The sequence below is a fragment of the Arachis ipaensis genome, chromosome B3, assembly GCF_059453495.1.
Source record: "Arachis ipaensis isolate K30076 ecotype BB chromosome B3, ASM5945349v1, whole genome shotgun sequence".
NCBI classification, from domain to species: domain Eukaryota; kingdom Viridiplantae; phylum Streptophyta; class Magnoliopsida; order Fabales; family Fabaceae; genus Arachis; species Arachis ipaensis.
The window spans coordinates 77855754-77875000 of record NC_142438.1 but is presented as its reverse complement, the minus strand read 5'-3'; the positions used below and the strand labels follow the sequence as shown (position 1 = coordinate 77875000).

Below are 19247 nucleotides of genomic sequence, written 5' to 3'. Positions count from 1 at the left end.
AATAAAATAAATGACTTATAGGATGAATTCATTAATAACTAAGTACTAACCAACTCATCGCTTCGCATTATCTGGATTTAAAGAATTAATCTAAAAATCGAAATAAAATCAAGATATCATATTTTGGTAGTAGAATTATAACAACTGAGATATTGGATAAAAAAAAAAAAAAACGAATCTGATTATAAGTTGTAAAGCAATAAGAATATACAGATAAAAATGAAGGGTGAAAGAAAGAAAAAAGATATATCAATGATATAGAATTCGAATATGTAAAGGTCTTATGGTTATCTCATAAAAAGGGGAAGTGTAATAAAGCATCAACATTAACTAAATCCATATATAGATATATATATTCCCAAAATAAACAAATCAAGAGCACCGAGTCAATAAAAACTGAGAAGGTTGATTCAAGAAAAAAGAAATATATATATAATTTGGAATTGTATTTGCGAGGCTCCATTGTAGAATTCCAGACCTAATCATCAATCGAGAAGCGATGGGAACGACGAAAACCGTGAATACCTAAGATTCATTTGACGGGAGGGATGGCGGAACGAACTAAGAACCAATTCATTTTTTTGAAGAGTCACAGGATAACCCTAGATTACATCTAAAATAAAATGGATAAGGAGTAAATATTCGCCCGCGAAATCTTTGTTTTTTTATTTCGAAATTGAGCCAATCCAATACCACCAGAAATAAATAAAATAAGGATTTGTTAGAATCTTATGCTCTAATAGAACAACATTATCTAGTTATATATTTAACTATATATAGGGGGGGCAAATCTTCTAATAAATGTCTAGTTCTATATAAAAATCAAAACAAGATATACTAATTTCCAATTGATCAATCAATCCTATGAAATATTAAAATAAAAAAACCTCGTGATTCAATTATTCATTAAACATATGTATATACGGTATATTTTTTTATTGGTATTGGTTAAATCCATTTTTGTAATTGTTTTATTCGCGAGGAGCCGTATGAGGTGAAAATCTCATGTACGGTTCTGGAATAGCGATGGGATTTCTAAGCAACCATCAACTATAACCCCAAAAGAACCAGATTCCGTAAGCAACATAGAGGAAGAATGAAAGGAATATCCTATCGGGGTAATCATATTTGCTTCGGAAGATATGCTCTTCAGGCACTTGAACCCGCTTGGATCACATCTAGACAAATAGAAGCAGGTCGGCGGGCAATGTCACGAAATGTCCGCCGAGGTGGACAAATATGGGTACGGATATTTCCAGACAAACCAGTTACAGTAAGACCAACCGAAACGCGTATGGGTTCGGGAAAGGGATCTCCCGAATATTGGGTAGCTGTCGTTAAACCCGGTAGAATACTTTATGAAATCGGCGGAGTCGCAGAAAATATAGCCAAAAGGGCTATCTCAATAGCCGCATCAAAAATGCCTATCCGAACTCAATTCATTATTTCAAGATAATAAATAATAAAAACCAAAGGAAAGAGGTCTTTTGGAGGAAAAAACATGGCAATTTTTCCTTTCTTTTGTTGAATAGAGAATATTTTTTTTTTACTTCAAGCCTTGGACTGAAAAACCAGATAAAATAAGAATGATATGATTCAACCTCAAACCCATTTGAATGTAGCCGATAACAGCGGAGCCCGCCAATTGATGTGTATTCGAATCATAGGAGCAGGTAATCGACGATATGCTTCTATTGGTGACATTGTTGTTGCTGTAATCAAGGAAGCGGTACCAAATATGTCTTTAGAAAGATCAGAAGTGATTAGAGCTGTAATTGTACGTACTTGTAAAGAACTTAAACGTAGCAATGGCATGATAATACAGTATGATGATAATGCCGCGGTTGTCATTGATCAAGAGGGAAATCCAAAAGGAACTCGAATTTTTGGCGCAATCGCCCGGGAATTGAGACAGTTAAATTTCACTAAAATAGTTTCATTAGCACCTGAGGTATTATAAGAAAAAACATTTTATTATTTAATGAAAATGAAATAGATAAATTAATAAATTATGTCTTACACATATATCTAATTATTAATAAAATTGGATTTCGTTTTTTATTTTTTTAATATATATTATTCTTTTTGAATAAAAATAAGTATAAAAATAAATATAGAAATATAAAAAGAAATATATAAATAAGATATTATATAGATATCTTTCTATTAAAGATATATTCTATTAAAGATATATAAATATACTAGATATCTTTCTTTAATTTTAACTAAAATATTTTCAAATTATATTACTCTAATATATATTAGAAAATATAGAACACGGAGCATGCTGATTATATCAAAAGTAAGTAAAGGGTAACATTTATTTTCCTATGGGTAAGGACACCATCGCCGACATAATAACCTCTATACGAAATGCTGACATGAATGGAAGAGGAACGGTTCTAATACCATCTACTAACATTACTGAAAACATTGCTAAAATGCTTTTACGAGAGGGTTTTATTGAAACCGTGAGAAAACATAGGGAAGGGGGAAATCTTTTTTTAGTTTTAACTCTACCATATAGAAGAAATAGAAAAGGATCATCTAAAACGCGTTTGAATTTAAAACGGATCAGTACTCCTGGTCTACGAATCTATTCTAATTATCAACAAATTCCGAGAATTTTAGGGGGGATGGGAATTGTCATTATTTCTACTTCGAGAGGTATAATGACAGATCGAGAGGCTCGATTAGAACGAATCGGCGGAGAAGTTTTATGTTATATATGGTAATCTTTCTGATATCCGAATTATAGAAAAAATTCTATCAATTTTTGTAAAAAAGTAAAGAGAGATAAAACAAAACACAAGTCTCTCATATCACTCCTCATACCTTAATGAATGCGTGAAATGGGTTTAACAGGAATTGTTATAAAGAAACGGATTCATGAGGGTTTAATTCAATATTGCTGAATCAATTTCCCCTGTGGGGTATGTTCGGGGTTGGTTCATTTATTTTCAATTTTAAATAATGAAAATATCAGTCTAGGCTATATTTCTGAAAAGGTTCAACATACTCTTTATATATATTTCTACCACAGAGAAATAAAAAATGCAAGTATAAATTCTTTAATTAGACTTTTTTTTAACTTCAATATTATTGGTTTTGAGGGGTACGATTAGAATAGAAGTTCAAAATTGAAGGAAACCTTATTTTCTTCCATTAAAATGGATCCGAGATTAAGTTGAAGGAATGATAAATATGAAAATACGGGCCTCTGTTCGTAAAATTTGTGAAAAATGTAGATTGATCCGTAGACGAGGTAGAATTATAGTAATTTGTTCCAATCCAAGACATAAACAAAGACAAGGATAAGGATAATATTTCCACAAAAGCCACAAGAGAGGGCTTTGAATTATAAAGGACTGGGTGCGCAAATAAAAAAAAAATAAAAAAAGATATAGATATTGAAATTCAAATTTTTTTTTACATGAAAACTTAGAAATTATATAATATTCTCTATTATATATGATATGATTTTATAGTAATATTGATTATATATTAATATTTTTGAATATGTGAAAATTTCAAATTATTGAATGAATATAGAAATTCTATTTCGAATATTTCGAAATTTTCTTATATATATAATATATATCAATGATTATATATATATAGATTAGAACTATTCTAATAGAATACAATATAAAAAAGAGATATTAGATAGAGAGATTTTGGGGATCTAAAATTGGAAATTCGATTTTTGTTAGTTGTATATTAACACAAATAGAATGCCAATTTTGAGAATATTAATTCTAGTTTCTAATTAAAAAAAAGAAATATAGTAAAACATCTGTTTTTTTGACATGAAATGAATATATCCATACATCTCAGACTTCCTTTTAGGTTATGAGATAATAATTATGAAATAATAAAAAGATAATAAGATATGGCAAAACCTATACCCAAAATTGGTTCGCGTAAAAATGGACGTATTGGTTCACGTAAACATGCTCGTAAAATACCAAAGGGCGTTATTCATGTTCAAGCTAGTTTCAACAATACCATTGTCACTGTTACCGATGTACGGGGTCGGGTAATTTCGTGGTCCTCCGCAGGTACTTGTGGATTCAAAGGTACGCGAAGGGGAACACCATTTGCCGCCCAAACCGCAGCAGGAAATGTTATTCGAACAGTAGCGAATCAAGGCATGCAACGAGCAGAAGTCATGATAAAGGGTCCCGGTCTCGGAAGAGATGCGGCATTAAGAGCTATTCGTAGAAGTGGCATACTCTTAAATTTTATACGGGATGTAACCCCTATGCCACATAATGGGTGTAGGTCCCCTAAAAAACGACGTGTGTAATGTAAAACAAAAGATAAACATAGAAAACATAGAATAAATTTCAAGACAAGAGAAATAAACAATTCAAGGATTTGAAAAAAAGAATTGATTACTATGGTTCGAGAGAAAATTAGAGTATCTACTCGAACACTACAGTGGAAGTGTGTTGAATCAAGAGTAGACAGTAAGGACGCTTTATTCTGTCTCCACTTATGAAAGGCCAAGCTGATACAATAGGCATTGCGATGCGAAGAGTTTTGCTTGGAGAAATAGAGGGAACATGTATCACACGTGCAAAATCTGAGAAAATACCACATGAATATTCGACCATAGTAGGTATTCAAGAATCAGTACATGAAATTTTAATGAATTTGAAAGAAATAGTATTGAGAAGTAATCTGTATGGGACTCGAGACGCATCTATTTGTATCAAGGGTCCCGGATATGTAACTGCTCAAGACATCATTTTACCACCTTCTGTGGAAATTGTTGATAATACGCAACATATAGCTAACCTAATAGAACCCATTAATTTGTGTATTAGATTACAAATCGAGAGGAATCGCGGATATTGTATAAAAAGACTAAAAAACTTTCAAGACGGAAGTTATCCTATAGATGCAGTATTCATGCCTGTTCGAAACGCAAATCATAGTATTCATTCTTATGTGAATGGGAATGAAAAACAAGAAATACTCTTTCTCGAAATATGGACAAATGGGAGTTTAACTCCTAAAGAAGCGCTTTATGAAGCCTCCCGTAATTTGATTGACCTATTTATTCCTTTTTTACATGCGGGAGAAGAAAACTTGAAATTAGAAAAAAATCAACACAAAGTTACTTTACCCGGTTTCACTTTTCATGATACATTGGCTAAACTAAGAAAAAACAAAAAAGAGATAGAATTAAAATCTTTTTTTATTGACCAATTAGAATTGCCTCCCAGGATCTATAATTGTCTCAAAAGGTCCAATATACATACATTATTGGACCTTTTTAATACCAGTCACGAAAACCTTATGAAAATAGAAGATTTTCGGATAGAAGATGTAAAACATATCTTGGACATTTTAGAAATTCGAAATTGAAAGAAAAGCATTTTGCATAAATTGGAAATCCATTAGGTTTTTTTCATCTTTTTTTTCTTTCTTTTTTATAAAAAAGAAAGAAAAAAAAGATGAAAATATGGAATTTGAATCTTTATCTTTAGAAAAATTTAGAAAAAATCTACATACTGAGAGTAGGTTCAAAGATGTATCTAGGGATTAGTCCTTTCAAAGTGAATTCTCCCTAGATACCCAATATATATGAGATTTTAATTCACAAGTGAATCAATTTAAAAGAGACCTAAAGTTAGGGATTTCTCAATAGGTAATGTTGCTCCAACACCCAACCAAAGGGCTACTGCAGTACCAATCAAAAAGATGGTTGTTGATACTGGACGACGAAATGGGTTTTGGAATTTATTAACATTCTCCAAAAAGGGTACTGTTAATAATCCCGCGGGTACCGAAACCATTAAAAGAACGCCCAATAACTTATTGGGCACTGTACGAAGTATTTGAAATACAGGAAAGAAATACCATTCCGGCAATATTTCCAAAGGAGTTGCAAATGGATCCGCGGGTTCCCCAATCATTGATGGTTCTAAAACTGCTAAACCTACGTTACAGGCAATAGTACCTAGAATAACTACGGGAAAAATATATAAAAGATCGTTTGGCCATGCGGGTTCTCCATAATAATTATGACCCATTCCTTTAGCCAATTTCGCTCTTAATACAGGATCATTCAAGTCAGGTTTTTTTGTTATTGGGATAGGTGAATTCTTATTGATCCATCCTCCGAAAGAACCGGACATGATAATTTTTCATCATCCGGCTCGAGCATCAATCAAACGAACCGAGTATACCTATAGAAAAGTTTATATGTAAGAAAATGGACTCGATTCTGTTTTACGGAGTTACACAACTATCTATTGTGAAAAACTCATTTCTTATTTGTAAATGCTCAATACCCAAGTAGGCTTTCTTAAATTGATAGTGCTTTCTGGGTCATCTCAGACCTTGATATTTTTGCCCCCCTCAAAAAAAGATATCGGGACTTTTTAACATACATTTACTAAAGGATTTACTTGTTACTAATGGAATCTAACCCCTGTTCTTCTTTAGATCTACTTGTTTCACTCCGATAGTATCATAAATCGAGTCAATGCATAGGAAATGAATGCATTTCAATACTATTAAGTTAAGTGAAATCGATAAGACGGAATCCGTATTAGACCACTTCACTTATTTTAGTGGATCTTACGAAGCCCGGTCATCCAGGACATGATCAAGTCTGATCATAGAAAAGAATCTCTTCAAGTGAACCGGCCTATCCTCTGTAGGGGGGCTTGCGCGGTGGTTGGAACAAAGAGACACATTTTATTGCAAATTAAAATGTGGCAGATATGAAAAAGTCATCCATCTGCGCGATCCAATCAATAGTTCAAGTCACACACTCCCATAATCCGTTTTTTCTTCGGAGAATCCCCCTCAACTATTCGTGTATGTCAAATAAAAAAATAAGACGCTAATTTTGTTAAGTCTTAAGTTGCAGGGAAATATCCAAATACATGTCTTATTTTTTTTAATAATCCATATTTGTAGCAATGAAATACTTTTGTTCCTCCCCAAAATAAAAAATGATTGATTAGAAATATCTAGGATCCATATTCTCTATAAAGGACCGGAGATGCCTTGCTTACGTATCATTGGAAAGTGCATTAACATAAATACAGCAGTAAGAAGAGGTAATACAAAAGTATGTAAACTATAAAAACGAGTCAAGGTAGATTGTCCTACACTAGCACTTCCCCTTAATAATTCCACGACAGAAGATCCTATTCCGGGAATAGCTTCGGGTACTCCTGTTACAATTTTGACTGCCCAATAACCAATTTGGTCCCAAGGTAAGGAATAACCAGTTACACCAAAAGATGCGGTCAATACAGCCAAAACAACGCCCGTAACCCACGTCAATTCACGAGGTTTTTTAAAACCGCCGGTAAGATACACACGAAATACGTGCAGGATCATCATTAAAACCATCATACTTGCCGACCATCGATGAACAGATCGGATTAACCAACCAAAGTTAGCCTCAGTCATTATATATTGAACCGAAGCAAAAGCCTCAGTAACGGTCGGACGATAATAAAAGGTCATAGCAAACCCCGTTGCTACTTGGACTAAAAAGCAAGTAAGTGTAATTCCTCCTAAACAATAGAATATGTTGACATGAGGAGGGACATATTTACTAGTTATATCATCGGCAATCGCCTGAATCTCAAGACGTTCTTCGAACCAATCATAGACTTTATTGAGATAGGTAAACCAAAGGAACTCCCCCTCTGAGAACCGTATATGAGAATTTCATCTCGTACGGCTCAAACAGAAAAACCCAATACTGGTTGTAACGGAAACGGATATGTTAAATAATAAAAAGTTTTAAACTTCTTAATTTAATCCTATTATTCCAAATCTTATTTGAAGATAAGAAAAATATATAAATCCTTAAATTGATCTGTGCAGGGTTATAATGCCAAAATCTCAAGTCGGCGCACTCGTCTTTCTTTATCTTGATCTTTACAGGCCTCTTGAATATTCTATTTACTTCATTTTTTCTTTGATTTTTTTGTAGAATGCGACTTTTTTAGTGCCGTCTTCTTTATTATTAGTATTGATAAGAATTCTCTTGTTAAGACCCTATGAACAATTAAACAAAACCTCAGATTCATACCAGAACCACAATGATTCAAAAAAACCTTTAATGTCCAAAAATTCCCTGAGTAAGAACTGCTGGATTATCACTTATTCAAGAAATAGATAGGATAGAATGAAAAAAGAAATCAAAAGACATTTTTTTGCTTTGATAAAAAAAAAGACAAACAGTGGCAATTTTATTTGAAAGAATCAAAATTTTTTTATTTATTCTAACTTACGTATCTTCTAATAAAGATTTATTAAAGTCCGGTTGCGAGGTCGAAATATTAAGTATGAATCATAGTTCTAATACTTTATAAAATCTATTTTATATATTCCGTGCTCCAGATACTAGAAAATAATATCTGACGGGGTAAAACCATCTCTATCAAGATGACAGATCCTTTATTTTTGTTCTGTATTTGCAATAAGATCAATTAGAACAAGTCACACACTCATATTCCGGAAATAAAGAAAGAACGAAATTCCACGGTCAAACTACCAAATTCAAAATGAACTGGGCTAGAAATAAAAAACCAAAATGGGTAAATTTACCCCTTTTATTTAAAAAAAGATATAAATAAAAAAGATAGTTAGTCGGTTCTTATGAATCTAATTCATAGAAATTCCGTCCAGTAAAATGGACGAATTATAAATTTCTAAAATAATAGATAGAAATATAGCAAATAAAGCCATTGCAACACCCATTAAAGGAGTAGTTCCCCACCCCGGAGCTACTTTACCATATTCTGAATTCAACGGTTTCAATAAAGCCCCTACAGTAGTTCGTCTTGGACCAGATCTAGAACTACTCTCAACGGTTTGTGTAGCCATAAATCCTATTTTTTATTCATTGAGATCTGTTGACTTTGTATACCATTTCACTGTAAATATAGGATTTTATCCTATAGATTCATTGTGGTCTTGAAATTTGAGAAAAATGGAAACAGCAACCCTAGTTGCTATCTCTATATCTGGTTTACTTGTAAGTTTTACTGGGTATGCTTTATATACTGCTTTTGGGCAACCCTCTCAACAACTAAGAGATCCATTCGAAGAACACGGAGACTAGTTGAAGTAATGAGCTCCCAATATACCAATATTGGGGCTCATTACTTCAATCGAGATAATGAAAAATCATTTCGTCTTTTTAGTTGGAACTTTAGGGGGTTCTCTAAAAAAGATAGCAAAAAAAATTATTCCTAAAGTTGAGACTAAGAGGAATGTATAAACCAATGCTTCCATAGATTTCATCCTGGTTTACAATTATAGCTTTCATACCTGTTTATTAGATTAGAGTAAAAAAATACAATCATTCAAATCAAGATTAATCAAATTCCCTATGATTTAATTTAAATCACCCCAAACAAAAGTATAGTCAAAAAGAAACAACAAAAAAAAATAACGTTCTATCCGAATCAGACTATTTGCCTTCTTGTAGTCGGATCGCCCAGTTTTTGGAATGCTCCAAATTCTACTTGAGCATCCAAATCGGGGTCGATGCCAGCAAAAACATCTCGGAACAAAGTTCTAGCACCATGCCAAATGTGCCCGAAAAAGAAGAGAAGAGCAAACGAAGCATGTCCAAAAGTAAACCAACCCCTTGGACTGCTACGAAAAACACCATCTGATTTCAAAGTGGCACGATCTAATTCAAAAATTTCACCCAATTGAGCACGTCTAGCATATTTTTTCACAGTAGCGGGATCACTATAACTGACTCCGTTGAGTTCGCCACCATAGAACTCAACAGTTACACCTACTTGTTCAACACTATACTTCGATTCTGCTCTTCGAAAAGGAACATCGGCTCTAACAATTCCGTCTCCGTCTATCAAAACAACTGGAAATGTCTCAAAAAAAGTAGGCATACGCCTTACAAAAAGTTCACGCCCCTCTTTATCTCTAAAGATAGGATGTCCTAACCAACCGACGGCTATTCCATCTCCATTATCCATTGAGCCCGCTCTAAATAAGCCCCCTTTTGCCGGATTATTGCCGATGTAATCATAAAAAGCTAATTTTTCGGGAATTTTAGACCAAGCTTCTGATAAACTTTGATTTTCGGCTAGCCCAGCACTAACTCGTCGATATATTTCTTGTTGGAAGTATCCCTGATCCCATTGATAACGAGTGGGGCCAAATAATTCAATCGGAGTTGTTGCTGAACCATACCACATAGTTCCAGCAACAACAAAAGCTGCAAAAAATACAGCAGCGATACTACTGGAAAGGACGGTTTCAATATTTCCCATACGCAATCCTTTGTATAGACGTTGGGGTGGACGTACACTAAGATGGAAAAGGCCCGCCAATATGCCCAATGTCCCTGCTGCAATATGATGAGAGGCTATTCCCCCCGGAACAAAAGGATCAAAACCTTCTACACCCCATGCGGGATTTACGGATTGAACCCTTCCGGTTAGGCCATAAGGATCGGACACCCATATCCCAGGACCATACAATCCTGTTACATGAAATGCGCCAAAACCAAAACAAGCCACCCCTGCAAGAAATAAATGAATTCCAAAGATTTTTGGCAAATCCAAAGAGGGTTTGCCTGTACGTTCATCACAAAAGATTTCTAGATCCCAATAGACCCAATGCCAGATAGCCGCCAAAAAGCACAAGCCCGAAAACACAATATGTGCTCCAGCCACACCTTCATAACTCCAAATACCCGGATTCGGCGTAGTACCTCCTGTGATACTCCAACCGCCCCACGAATTGGTTATTCCTAAACGAGTCATGAAGGGTATAACAAACATACCCTGTCTCCACATTGGGTCAAGAACAGGATCAGAGGGATCAAAAACTGCTAATTCATATAGAGCCATCGAACCGGCCCAACCAGCAACCAGAGCCGTATGCATTATATGGACAGAAAGTAAGCGGCCGGGATCATTTAATACAACAGTATGAACACGATACCAAGGCAAACCCATGAGAATACCCCTCTCTTTTTTTTTCAGCAAAAAATAGACACTATGTAACTTTATTGCACTAGAAAAAAGATACTAAAAAATATACTATGGAACCCCCTTTGCAGTCGATTATATCTGGTAAAGGATTTATATTTGTTCTAGGTTTTTAGGAAAAATGGAACAATTCTATTCAGTAGGAACAAAAAGAAGTGGATCTATTTTATTCTATATCCGATAAATAACAATACGCAATGGTGGTGTGGGAGGACGTTGACCAAATGAATAAAAAAAAGGGATAGTTATTACAAACAGGTTCTTTGAATGATAAAAAAAGATATGTTTGCATTCACGAATAAAAACACTCATATAGGAGCAACCTCCCCTTTTTTTATTTATCATTTATAAATACAATATGATAAAATAAAGAAAAATCAATTTTTAGACAATAAACCTTTACGTTTCCACATCAAAGTTACATATATTACTTCATTTTTGTTTTCCATTTTATGCCTATTGGTGTTCCAAAAGTTCCCTTTCGAAGTCCTGGAGAGGAAGATGCATCTTGGGTTGACATATAGTGCGACTTGTCAGATATATATGGGTTATATGGGATTTCCCCGTTTTCTCCACCGATTGAGGTATCCTCTCTTTCACCCCGAAAAATATTGATTGAATCGTCAAAAATCTGGAGCGTGAAGTGTAATGAAGTTCAATTAGATCGATCTTTTAGTTTTTTAGGGGGTATCCAAATTAGTATTCTCAATTTTGAATTATTTATGGTTGTCTTGACTGGACCAATAAATAAAATGAAGCATCCAGGCTCTGTTTAGACAAACCCAATTGGGTAATATACCAAGGATTACTACTTCTAGCATGTCATATATGTGAAAAAAGAAATTCAGAATCAGGGGGTTCGTAGCAAAAGCAAAAAGATGTGGTATTGCAGTATTTGTCCTATATGTGCAAATAAGAATCGGGCAGATCTTTACTCAGAGTAGAACAGAAACCTAAAAGAAAAGAATTGAAGAAGCCCATTCAGAAACAAGAAAATTACATTGTGATTTAATTTTATTTAGATTCGATCTCGATGAAAACAATACATCAATGAGGAGTTAGTTCAAAAAGTTAAATACATTCTATATGTATGGATAAAAGAAGGGCTCAAAAGTCCTCTTTATTGAAAAAAAAATTGTAAGAAGAAGACCTTTCCCTTCGTTAGAAATTCTAAAAAGTCCATTCTGGAAAAGAGTCATAAAGTAATAAAAAAGGGGTTGAAATCTACACATTGATTTATTTTTGCGATCTTTTGTGAACCGTATGCATCAAAAGATGCATGTACGGCTCTTAAAGGATAAAATCTTATCCTAATCAACCGACTTTATAGAGAAAGACTCCTTTTTTTAGGCCAAGAGGTTGATAGTGAAATATCGAATCAACTTATTGGCCTTATAATATATCTTAGTATGGAGGACGAGAACAAAGATTTGTATCTGTTTATAAATTCTCCGGGCGGATGGGTAATACCCGGAATAGCAATTTATGATACTATGCAATTTGTACGACCCGCTGTACAGACAGTATGCATGGGATTAGCTGCTTCAATGGGATCTTTTCTTTTGGCAGGAGGAGAAATTACCAAACGTCTAGCATTCCCTCACGCTTGGCGCCAATGAGTCCTTTAAAAAAAAAAGAAGACTATGCCTTCGCCAAATAAATATTAAGTAATAATAGCATGGCACTTCGAGTTCGATATTAATTTTTTCTCAAAAACCATTTGATTCTGTATCGAAAGAGTAGTATGAAAAAACCCGTAGTTACCATTTCATATGATCTATCGGAAGCCTATTTCAGTGTCACAAACTGTTTAGTTTTCGGTTTTTACACCGGAAAGGTTTAAACAATATTTATGTTATGCAAGAATATATATATATATATATATATTCTAACTATTTGAAAAAAAAAAAGACACTTTGGGATTGCTGAAGAACAGACGAAATAATAAAGCAACGGAACCATCATAGTATTTTATAAATACTTCAAACAAAAAAGGAAGGATGGTTATTGGATCATTTACTGATGCTGATCTGGGTCTGATAGACCTAGTATATGTTCTATTTCTTTGATGGAAGGTCTAAATCAATTCCATAGTAGAGCCGTATGCAATCCGCAAAAGATGCCTGTACGGTTGTTCGATTCTATCTTTTTCCTCTCTCTCGCCTTATCGTGCGGCAGAGAGGAAACCAGTATTTTGTTATATCATTAGGGTAATGATCCATCAACCCGCTAGTTCTTTTTATGAAGCACAAACGGGAGAATTTATCCTGGAAGCAGAAGAACTACTAAAGCTGCGCGAAACTATCACAAGAGTTTATGTACAAAGAACGGGCAAACCTGTATGGCTTGTATCCGAAGACATGGAAAGGGATGCTTTTATGTCAGCAGCAGAAGCTCAAGCCCACGGAATTGTTGATCTTGTCGCGGTTGCGAATTAGCAGCAATGATTCCGCGCAAATGCACGATTTTCTATTTTTTTTTATTCATCTAATCTTCTTATTATCTTATCGGATTTCTTATAACTTATAATATTTATATAAAAAATTTCTATTAATTAGTTTATAACTGATTTTTAAACATCGGGTTAAGATTGATCTAAACCAACTCAGTATGTATACGACTCACCATGCCAACTATGAAACAACTTATTAGAAACACAAGACAGCCAATCCGAAATGTCACAAAATCCCCCGCTCTTCGGGGATGTCCTCAGCGCCGAGGAACCTGTACTAGGGTGTATGTGCGACTCGTTCAGATCATAGACTAAGACAAAAAAGGAAAAAAGATTTTCCAGTATCGATGTATCGGTTAAGATAGTGAATGGAGCTCTTCCCTTCACTATCTTAACTGAAAAAAATCTATAAAATTTAGAAATGGATAATAAAAAAAATGATATCTATATATATTCTTCTATTGTGTATCAAATTTATGGTTTTTTGGTTGGTAGAAATCCAATCACCTCAATTTACAATTTAAGATGAGACAAATTTCCCCATTGGTAGCAAATGCTTACCTATTAAGCGGGGGAAATCCTTTATTTTCAATAAATAGCGGAAAAATTATGCTCTTATTTTTCTTTTTGAAAGAACGGACTACGAGGGTCAGCTACCCAGCTAATATGCATACTTAAATACCGTTACTTTATAGCTAGATTTCGTTGTGAAAGACCTATTTTACTGGATATTTCATGGGTAGAGCCAAAGAGTGTGAACTGTACAAGTTAATAATATGAATGAAATCCGGGAAGGGGCTCCGGTGTATAGAGAGGATCTCGCCGTTTAAAAAGTAATCATAGAAACGATGGAACCCACCATTTCTTTATCTATTTCTATTTTATTTACTATGTTTTTTCTCAATTCAATACACTTTCATATGGATAGGTTAAACGCTTTTAAATAAAAAGCAAAAAATGGTGGTCAGGAAGGTTATAGTAGCAAAAGCCATTGAAATTCTTACTTTATACATTGGAAGAATCCATTTTTGTTATTAATAGACTGGGCAGGAAAAAAGAATAACTGAAAGAAAAAAATCGAATTGTTATTCATCAAAGTATCATTTACTCAATGACCAGAATTAAACGAGGATATATAGCTCGGAAACGTAGGACAAAAATTCGTTTATTTACATCAAGCTTTCGGGGGGCTCATTCAAGACTTACTCGAACTATTAGTCAACAGAAAATCAAAGCGTTGGTTTCGGCTAATAGGGATAGAGATAGGAAAAAAAGAGGGTTTCGCGGTTTGTGGATCCATCGAATAAATGCAATAATTGGTAAGAATAAAAAAAAACAATACAATAGGTATAGTAATTTATTGTATAATATGTACAAGGGGCAATTGCTTCTTAATCGTAAAATAGTAGCACAAATGGGTATCTTAAAGGGGAATTGCCTTCTTATGATTGCCAACGAAATCATAACATAAAATAAGAATTCCCCGGAGAATGAACTCCGGGAAGGTAGTAGAGTAGGGATTTGTATGATAAAATAGAATTCATATGATAAAGTCATCAAAATGAACAAGCACGGCTCAATAAAAAAAAGATTGATTCTTCGTTATAGATTATCTTTTTTCTTACAAGACAACAATCAAAATTTGATTGTCATAGTTTTCGTTTTCGAACAAAACATCAATCCACATTTGATTTGTGTTTCAATTCCAATTTGAATTCACTTGAACAATAACTCTAATTTTTTTTTTAACCGGTAGTAGTAGTTCTAGCGGTTGACTCAATTTTTTCAAATTTTTTTTCATTATTAAGAATCTTTTTTTCATTATTAAGAAAGGGTAACGAAGATAAAATACGAGCTTGTTTTATAGCAATCGTAATTAATCGTTGTTGTTTTAAGGTCAATCTATTCACCCGTCTAGATAATATTTTTCCTTGTTCACTAATAAATCGACTAATTAAACTCATGTTTTTATAATCAATTCGATCCCCCGATTGGATCGGGGGCAAACGCCTACGAAAAGATCGTTTGGGTTTAAGAAAGAGTCGCTTAGATTTATCCATGATTTGTTTATTCCTATCCCGAGAATTCTATTTCTTAACAAAAGGGTTTTTTTATGTATACTTATACAATGAAATTTATTTTATCTATTATGTTATATATAATCTAAATTAGATTATATATAAATTAGAAAATGCATCTATATAAATATTAGAATATGTATCATTCTTCATATTCTTTGTTTGGCAAGGTGACACACAAACAATCCTTTTTTCTATTTCTTTATCTCTGCTTTCTATTTCTTTATCTCTGCATGAATCGTATGTTTGCAACAACAAGAACAGAATTTTCTTAATTCTAATCGACTGGGCGTATTGTGTCGATTCTTTTGAGTAATATATCTGGAAATACCCGTCGATTCCTTATTAACACTCTTTTGAGCACAACAGGTACATTCCAAAATAACCCTTACTCGGATATCTTTACCCTTGGCCATGAACCTCCTTTTCTTTTGATTTTGGATTCACTTATCTATCTATTTTTGTATTCGACGAAGAAAGGAATGACAAAGAAATAAAAGTTGATAATTCTAAATCCAATTTCGTTTCAATTAATATATTACCGGAAAATTGAGGTAATACAAACAAAACAAGGATTTCAAACAATTTTTCGAATCGCAGTACAGTATTTTGGTTTTCATTTAAGTATCTTAAATGATATTGTTGCCGCCAACCTAACTATTCTATTTCCATTTCCGGTCTTACTCTCTTAATATTAAGAATGGAATTGAATTATTCATTCAATTCCATTGAAGCCTGTACCAGATTTCGAGTTTCGCGAAGGACAAATCCACCTTTTCTTTTATTCTTTCTCTTTTCTAACTTATTCTATTCGATTCGAATTCTAAAAAAAAAATAGGAGGAATTTTCGATATTTTTTTCGATTTCGAATCCTCTTCACCGCTTCCTGCGACAGTAACTATAATTAAAAAAAGGGGAATATCAATGCATCCGGAAAAAAACGATTGATTTCGATCAATAGACCCGCTAAAGCTCCGAACCATAGAGTACTTACCACTGGTGCCACGGAGAGATATGTTTTAAGATCTCGCATTTTTAATCCTCCTTTTTTCTTTATTTCAATTTCTAATACATAATTTTATATAGGACTATCAAAAAATAGTTATTTTGTTAATAACCACTTGGATTTTCTGCCGAATTCTTAATTCAAATTTGAAATGTACAACGATTCATTCGATAGCTTTTTTGTTTTCTAATAAAAAGGGGTCTATTTCTGCCCGAACATTCCATAAAAATGAAATAGATTTCCATGTTAGGGAAATTTCCTATTTATTATTATTTAAATTATTTCTTAACTTAAGAAGTCTTTCTTTGATTATTATATTAAAATTTTTCTGATTAGAATATAAGAATTTTTATATTCTTAATTATATTATATATTATTTTATATTATATAATATATATACAACGGAGAAAATGTGGAAAACAAGACAAAGATTCTTTACAATGACACAGGAAACCAATTGAAAGGGATGTAGCGCAGCTTGGTAGCGCGTTTGTTTTGGGTACAAAATGTCACGGGTTCAAATCCTGTCATCCCTATCTCGAACTAATACTTATCGTAGGAGAAGTAACAAGGGATCAATTGAGACCGATTCAAATTGGAGATACATATATATCAATATTTATATATAGTATATGGTATATGCAAGCAAGATGTATTGGGGTCACTTAAAATTTAATAATATTTTATTAATATAATATTATTATGTTATTAAAAAAAAATAAATAATAAGCGCTCTTAGTTCAGTTCGGTAGAACGTGGGTCTCCAAAACCCGATGTCGTAGGTTCAAATCCTACAGAGCGTGATTCCATTCTTGTTATATTGAGAATGACAATGAAATAATTAAACAGTAGTTTAAAGGCTGAATTTGACCTCCTGGGGATTGTGGTTAAAACAAAGAAAAGAAATAGGAGGTCAATAAACATCACTAAACAAACGAGATGTTAATTAATCAAAGGTCCAATTGATCACCACGTCGGTATTGTAAATATGCAGTAGGAATAATCCAGCCAAAGTAATAGGGATTAGTCCTAACACAATTCCAAATAGAAAAACTTCAATCATTCTTTTTTGTTTGAAAGGGAAGGAAAAGGGGAGGTAATATATATCCTTTATACTTTGCGATTCTATATATACCTTTTTCTCCTTCTTTCGTGCCCAAAGACTGGTAGAGACCCTCATATGCTCTTGTTCTTGCTTCACTTACAGCCACTTTTGTCTCTTTCTTAGCCGCCTTATATTTTTCCTAGTTATCTGCGTTGCGGCATAAAGACCACTCTTTAAAGCACTCCCTTTTTATCTTTATCTTTTCTTGTACACTCGCATTCCACCACCAGGACTCCTTGTCTCTTGGTCCTATTCCTTTAGATTCACCAAAGCTTTCTTTTACTGTTCATCTAATAACTTCTGCCATCTCTCTCCACATCTCTTCTGCGCTTCCATTCCCATCCCACTTTGCTTCTTCTCCTACCCATCTTAGGAAGCTTCTTTGTTCCTCACCTTTCATCCGCTACCACCTCGTCCTTGGGTTCTTCGTATAATATCATTTTCTCAACTTTTGCTCAATGCAAAAATCCATGACGAGCACTCTATGTTGTGTTGTCAAACTCTCTCCCAGGATAATTTTACAATTAATATAAAATTTCTTGTCGACTTTCCTCAACAAGAAGAAGTCGATTTGAGAGCTTGTCATGCCACTCTTATAGGTTATAAGATGTTCGTCTCTCTTTTTAAAACATGTATTTGCGATGAGAAGATCAAGGGTTGAGGAAAAGTCCAAAATAGTTTTACCCTCGGTATTGATCATCCCGAAACTATGGCCTCCGTGAATACTCCCATACCCAGTCACTTCTTTACCAACATGGCCATTTAAATCTCCTCCTAAGAAAATCTTATCTCCTGAAGGTATATCTTGAACCAAACTCTTTAGATCCTCCCAAAACCTTATCTTGTGTTGTTCGTCTGAACTCACTTGCGGTGCATAGGCGCTAATCACATGGAAAGCACCTCCCTCCACCACAAGTTTGATAGAGATGATCCGATCTCCCACCCTCTTGACATCCACTACGTCTTTCTTCCACTGCTTATCCATAATAATTCTAATCCCATTCCTGTTCTTTACCTTTCCTGTATACCAAAGTTTAAAACCAGAAGTATCCAACTCCCTAGCCTTCGCACCAACCCATTTTGTTTCTTGTAGGCACATAATGTTAATCTTCCTCCTTGTCATGGTATCCACCACCTCTATGGACTTTTCTGTTAGAGTTTCTATGTTATATGTCCCAAATCTCAACCTTCTATTGCTCCGACCTTTACCTTTTACTTTGTAAACTAGCTTATTTACCCTCGTCCGTTCACAAAAATGCAAGAACCCTTGCTCATTTAACACTACATCCGGGCACCGATGCAGCGGCTCTTGCTCATTTGACATAGTACTCGAGCCATACAACGCGTTGCTTTTGGGCAACGACCTAGATTTAGCGCAATAATGTCTTTGATACATGTCATGGGGATTCAACTATATTTTTATGTTAGTTGTCAAAGACCTAACACAACCCTCCTCCTTTATCCGGGCTTGGGACCGGCTATGTACCACAAGTGTAACGTAGACGGAGTTGAACTATTCCAGACACTTTTGCTTTTATTTTTGTACTTTTCAGTATTTGCATTTTTACTTTATTGCACTTTTGGATTCTTGTAT

General features: G+C 34.0%; 1 protein-coding gene and 2 non-coding genes across 3 annotated transcripts; all 3 read left to right on the top strand.

Moving 5' to 3' along the window:
* Window positions 1-11393: 11393 nt before the first annotated feature.
* On the top strand, window positions 11394-15520 carry LOC148571183 (ATP-dependent Clp protease proteolytic subunit). Its single transcript, XM_088508990.1, has 3 exons — window positions 11394-11535; window positions 12328-12621; window positions 13222-15520. The coding sequence occupies exons 1-3, from the start codon at window positions 11465-11467 to the stop codon at window positions 13448-13450; spliced, it is 594 nt and encodes a 197-aa protein (XP_088365116.1). The 5' UTR covers window positions 11394-11464; the 3' UTR covers window positions 13451-15520.
* A 1490-nt stretch (window positions 15521-17010) lies between these two features.
* TRNAP-UGG (transfer RNA proline (anticodon UGG)) lies at window positions 17011-17084 on the top strand. Its single transcript has one exon. It is a non-coding gene; the product is annotated as a tRNA-Pro (tRNA).
* Window positions 17085-17277: 193 nt separating this feature from the next.
* Window positions 17278-17351, top strand: TRNAW-CCA (transfer RNA tryptophan (anticodon CCA)). The gene has a single exon. It is a non-coding gene; the product is annotated as a tRNA-Trp (tRNA).
* The last annotated feature ends 1896 nt before the right edge of the window (window positions 17352-19247 follow it).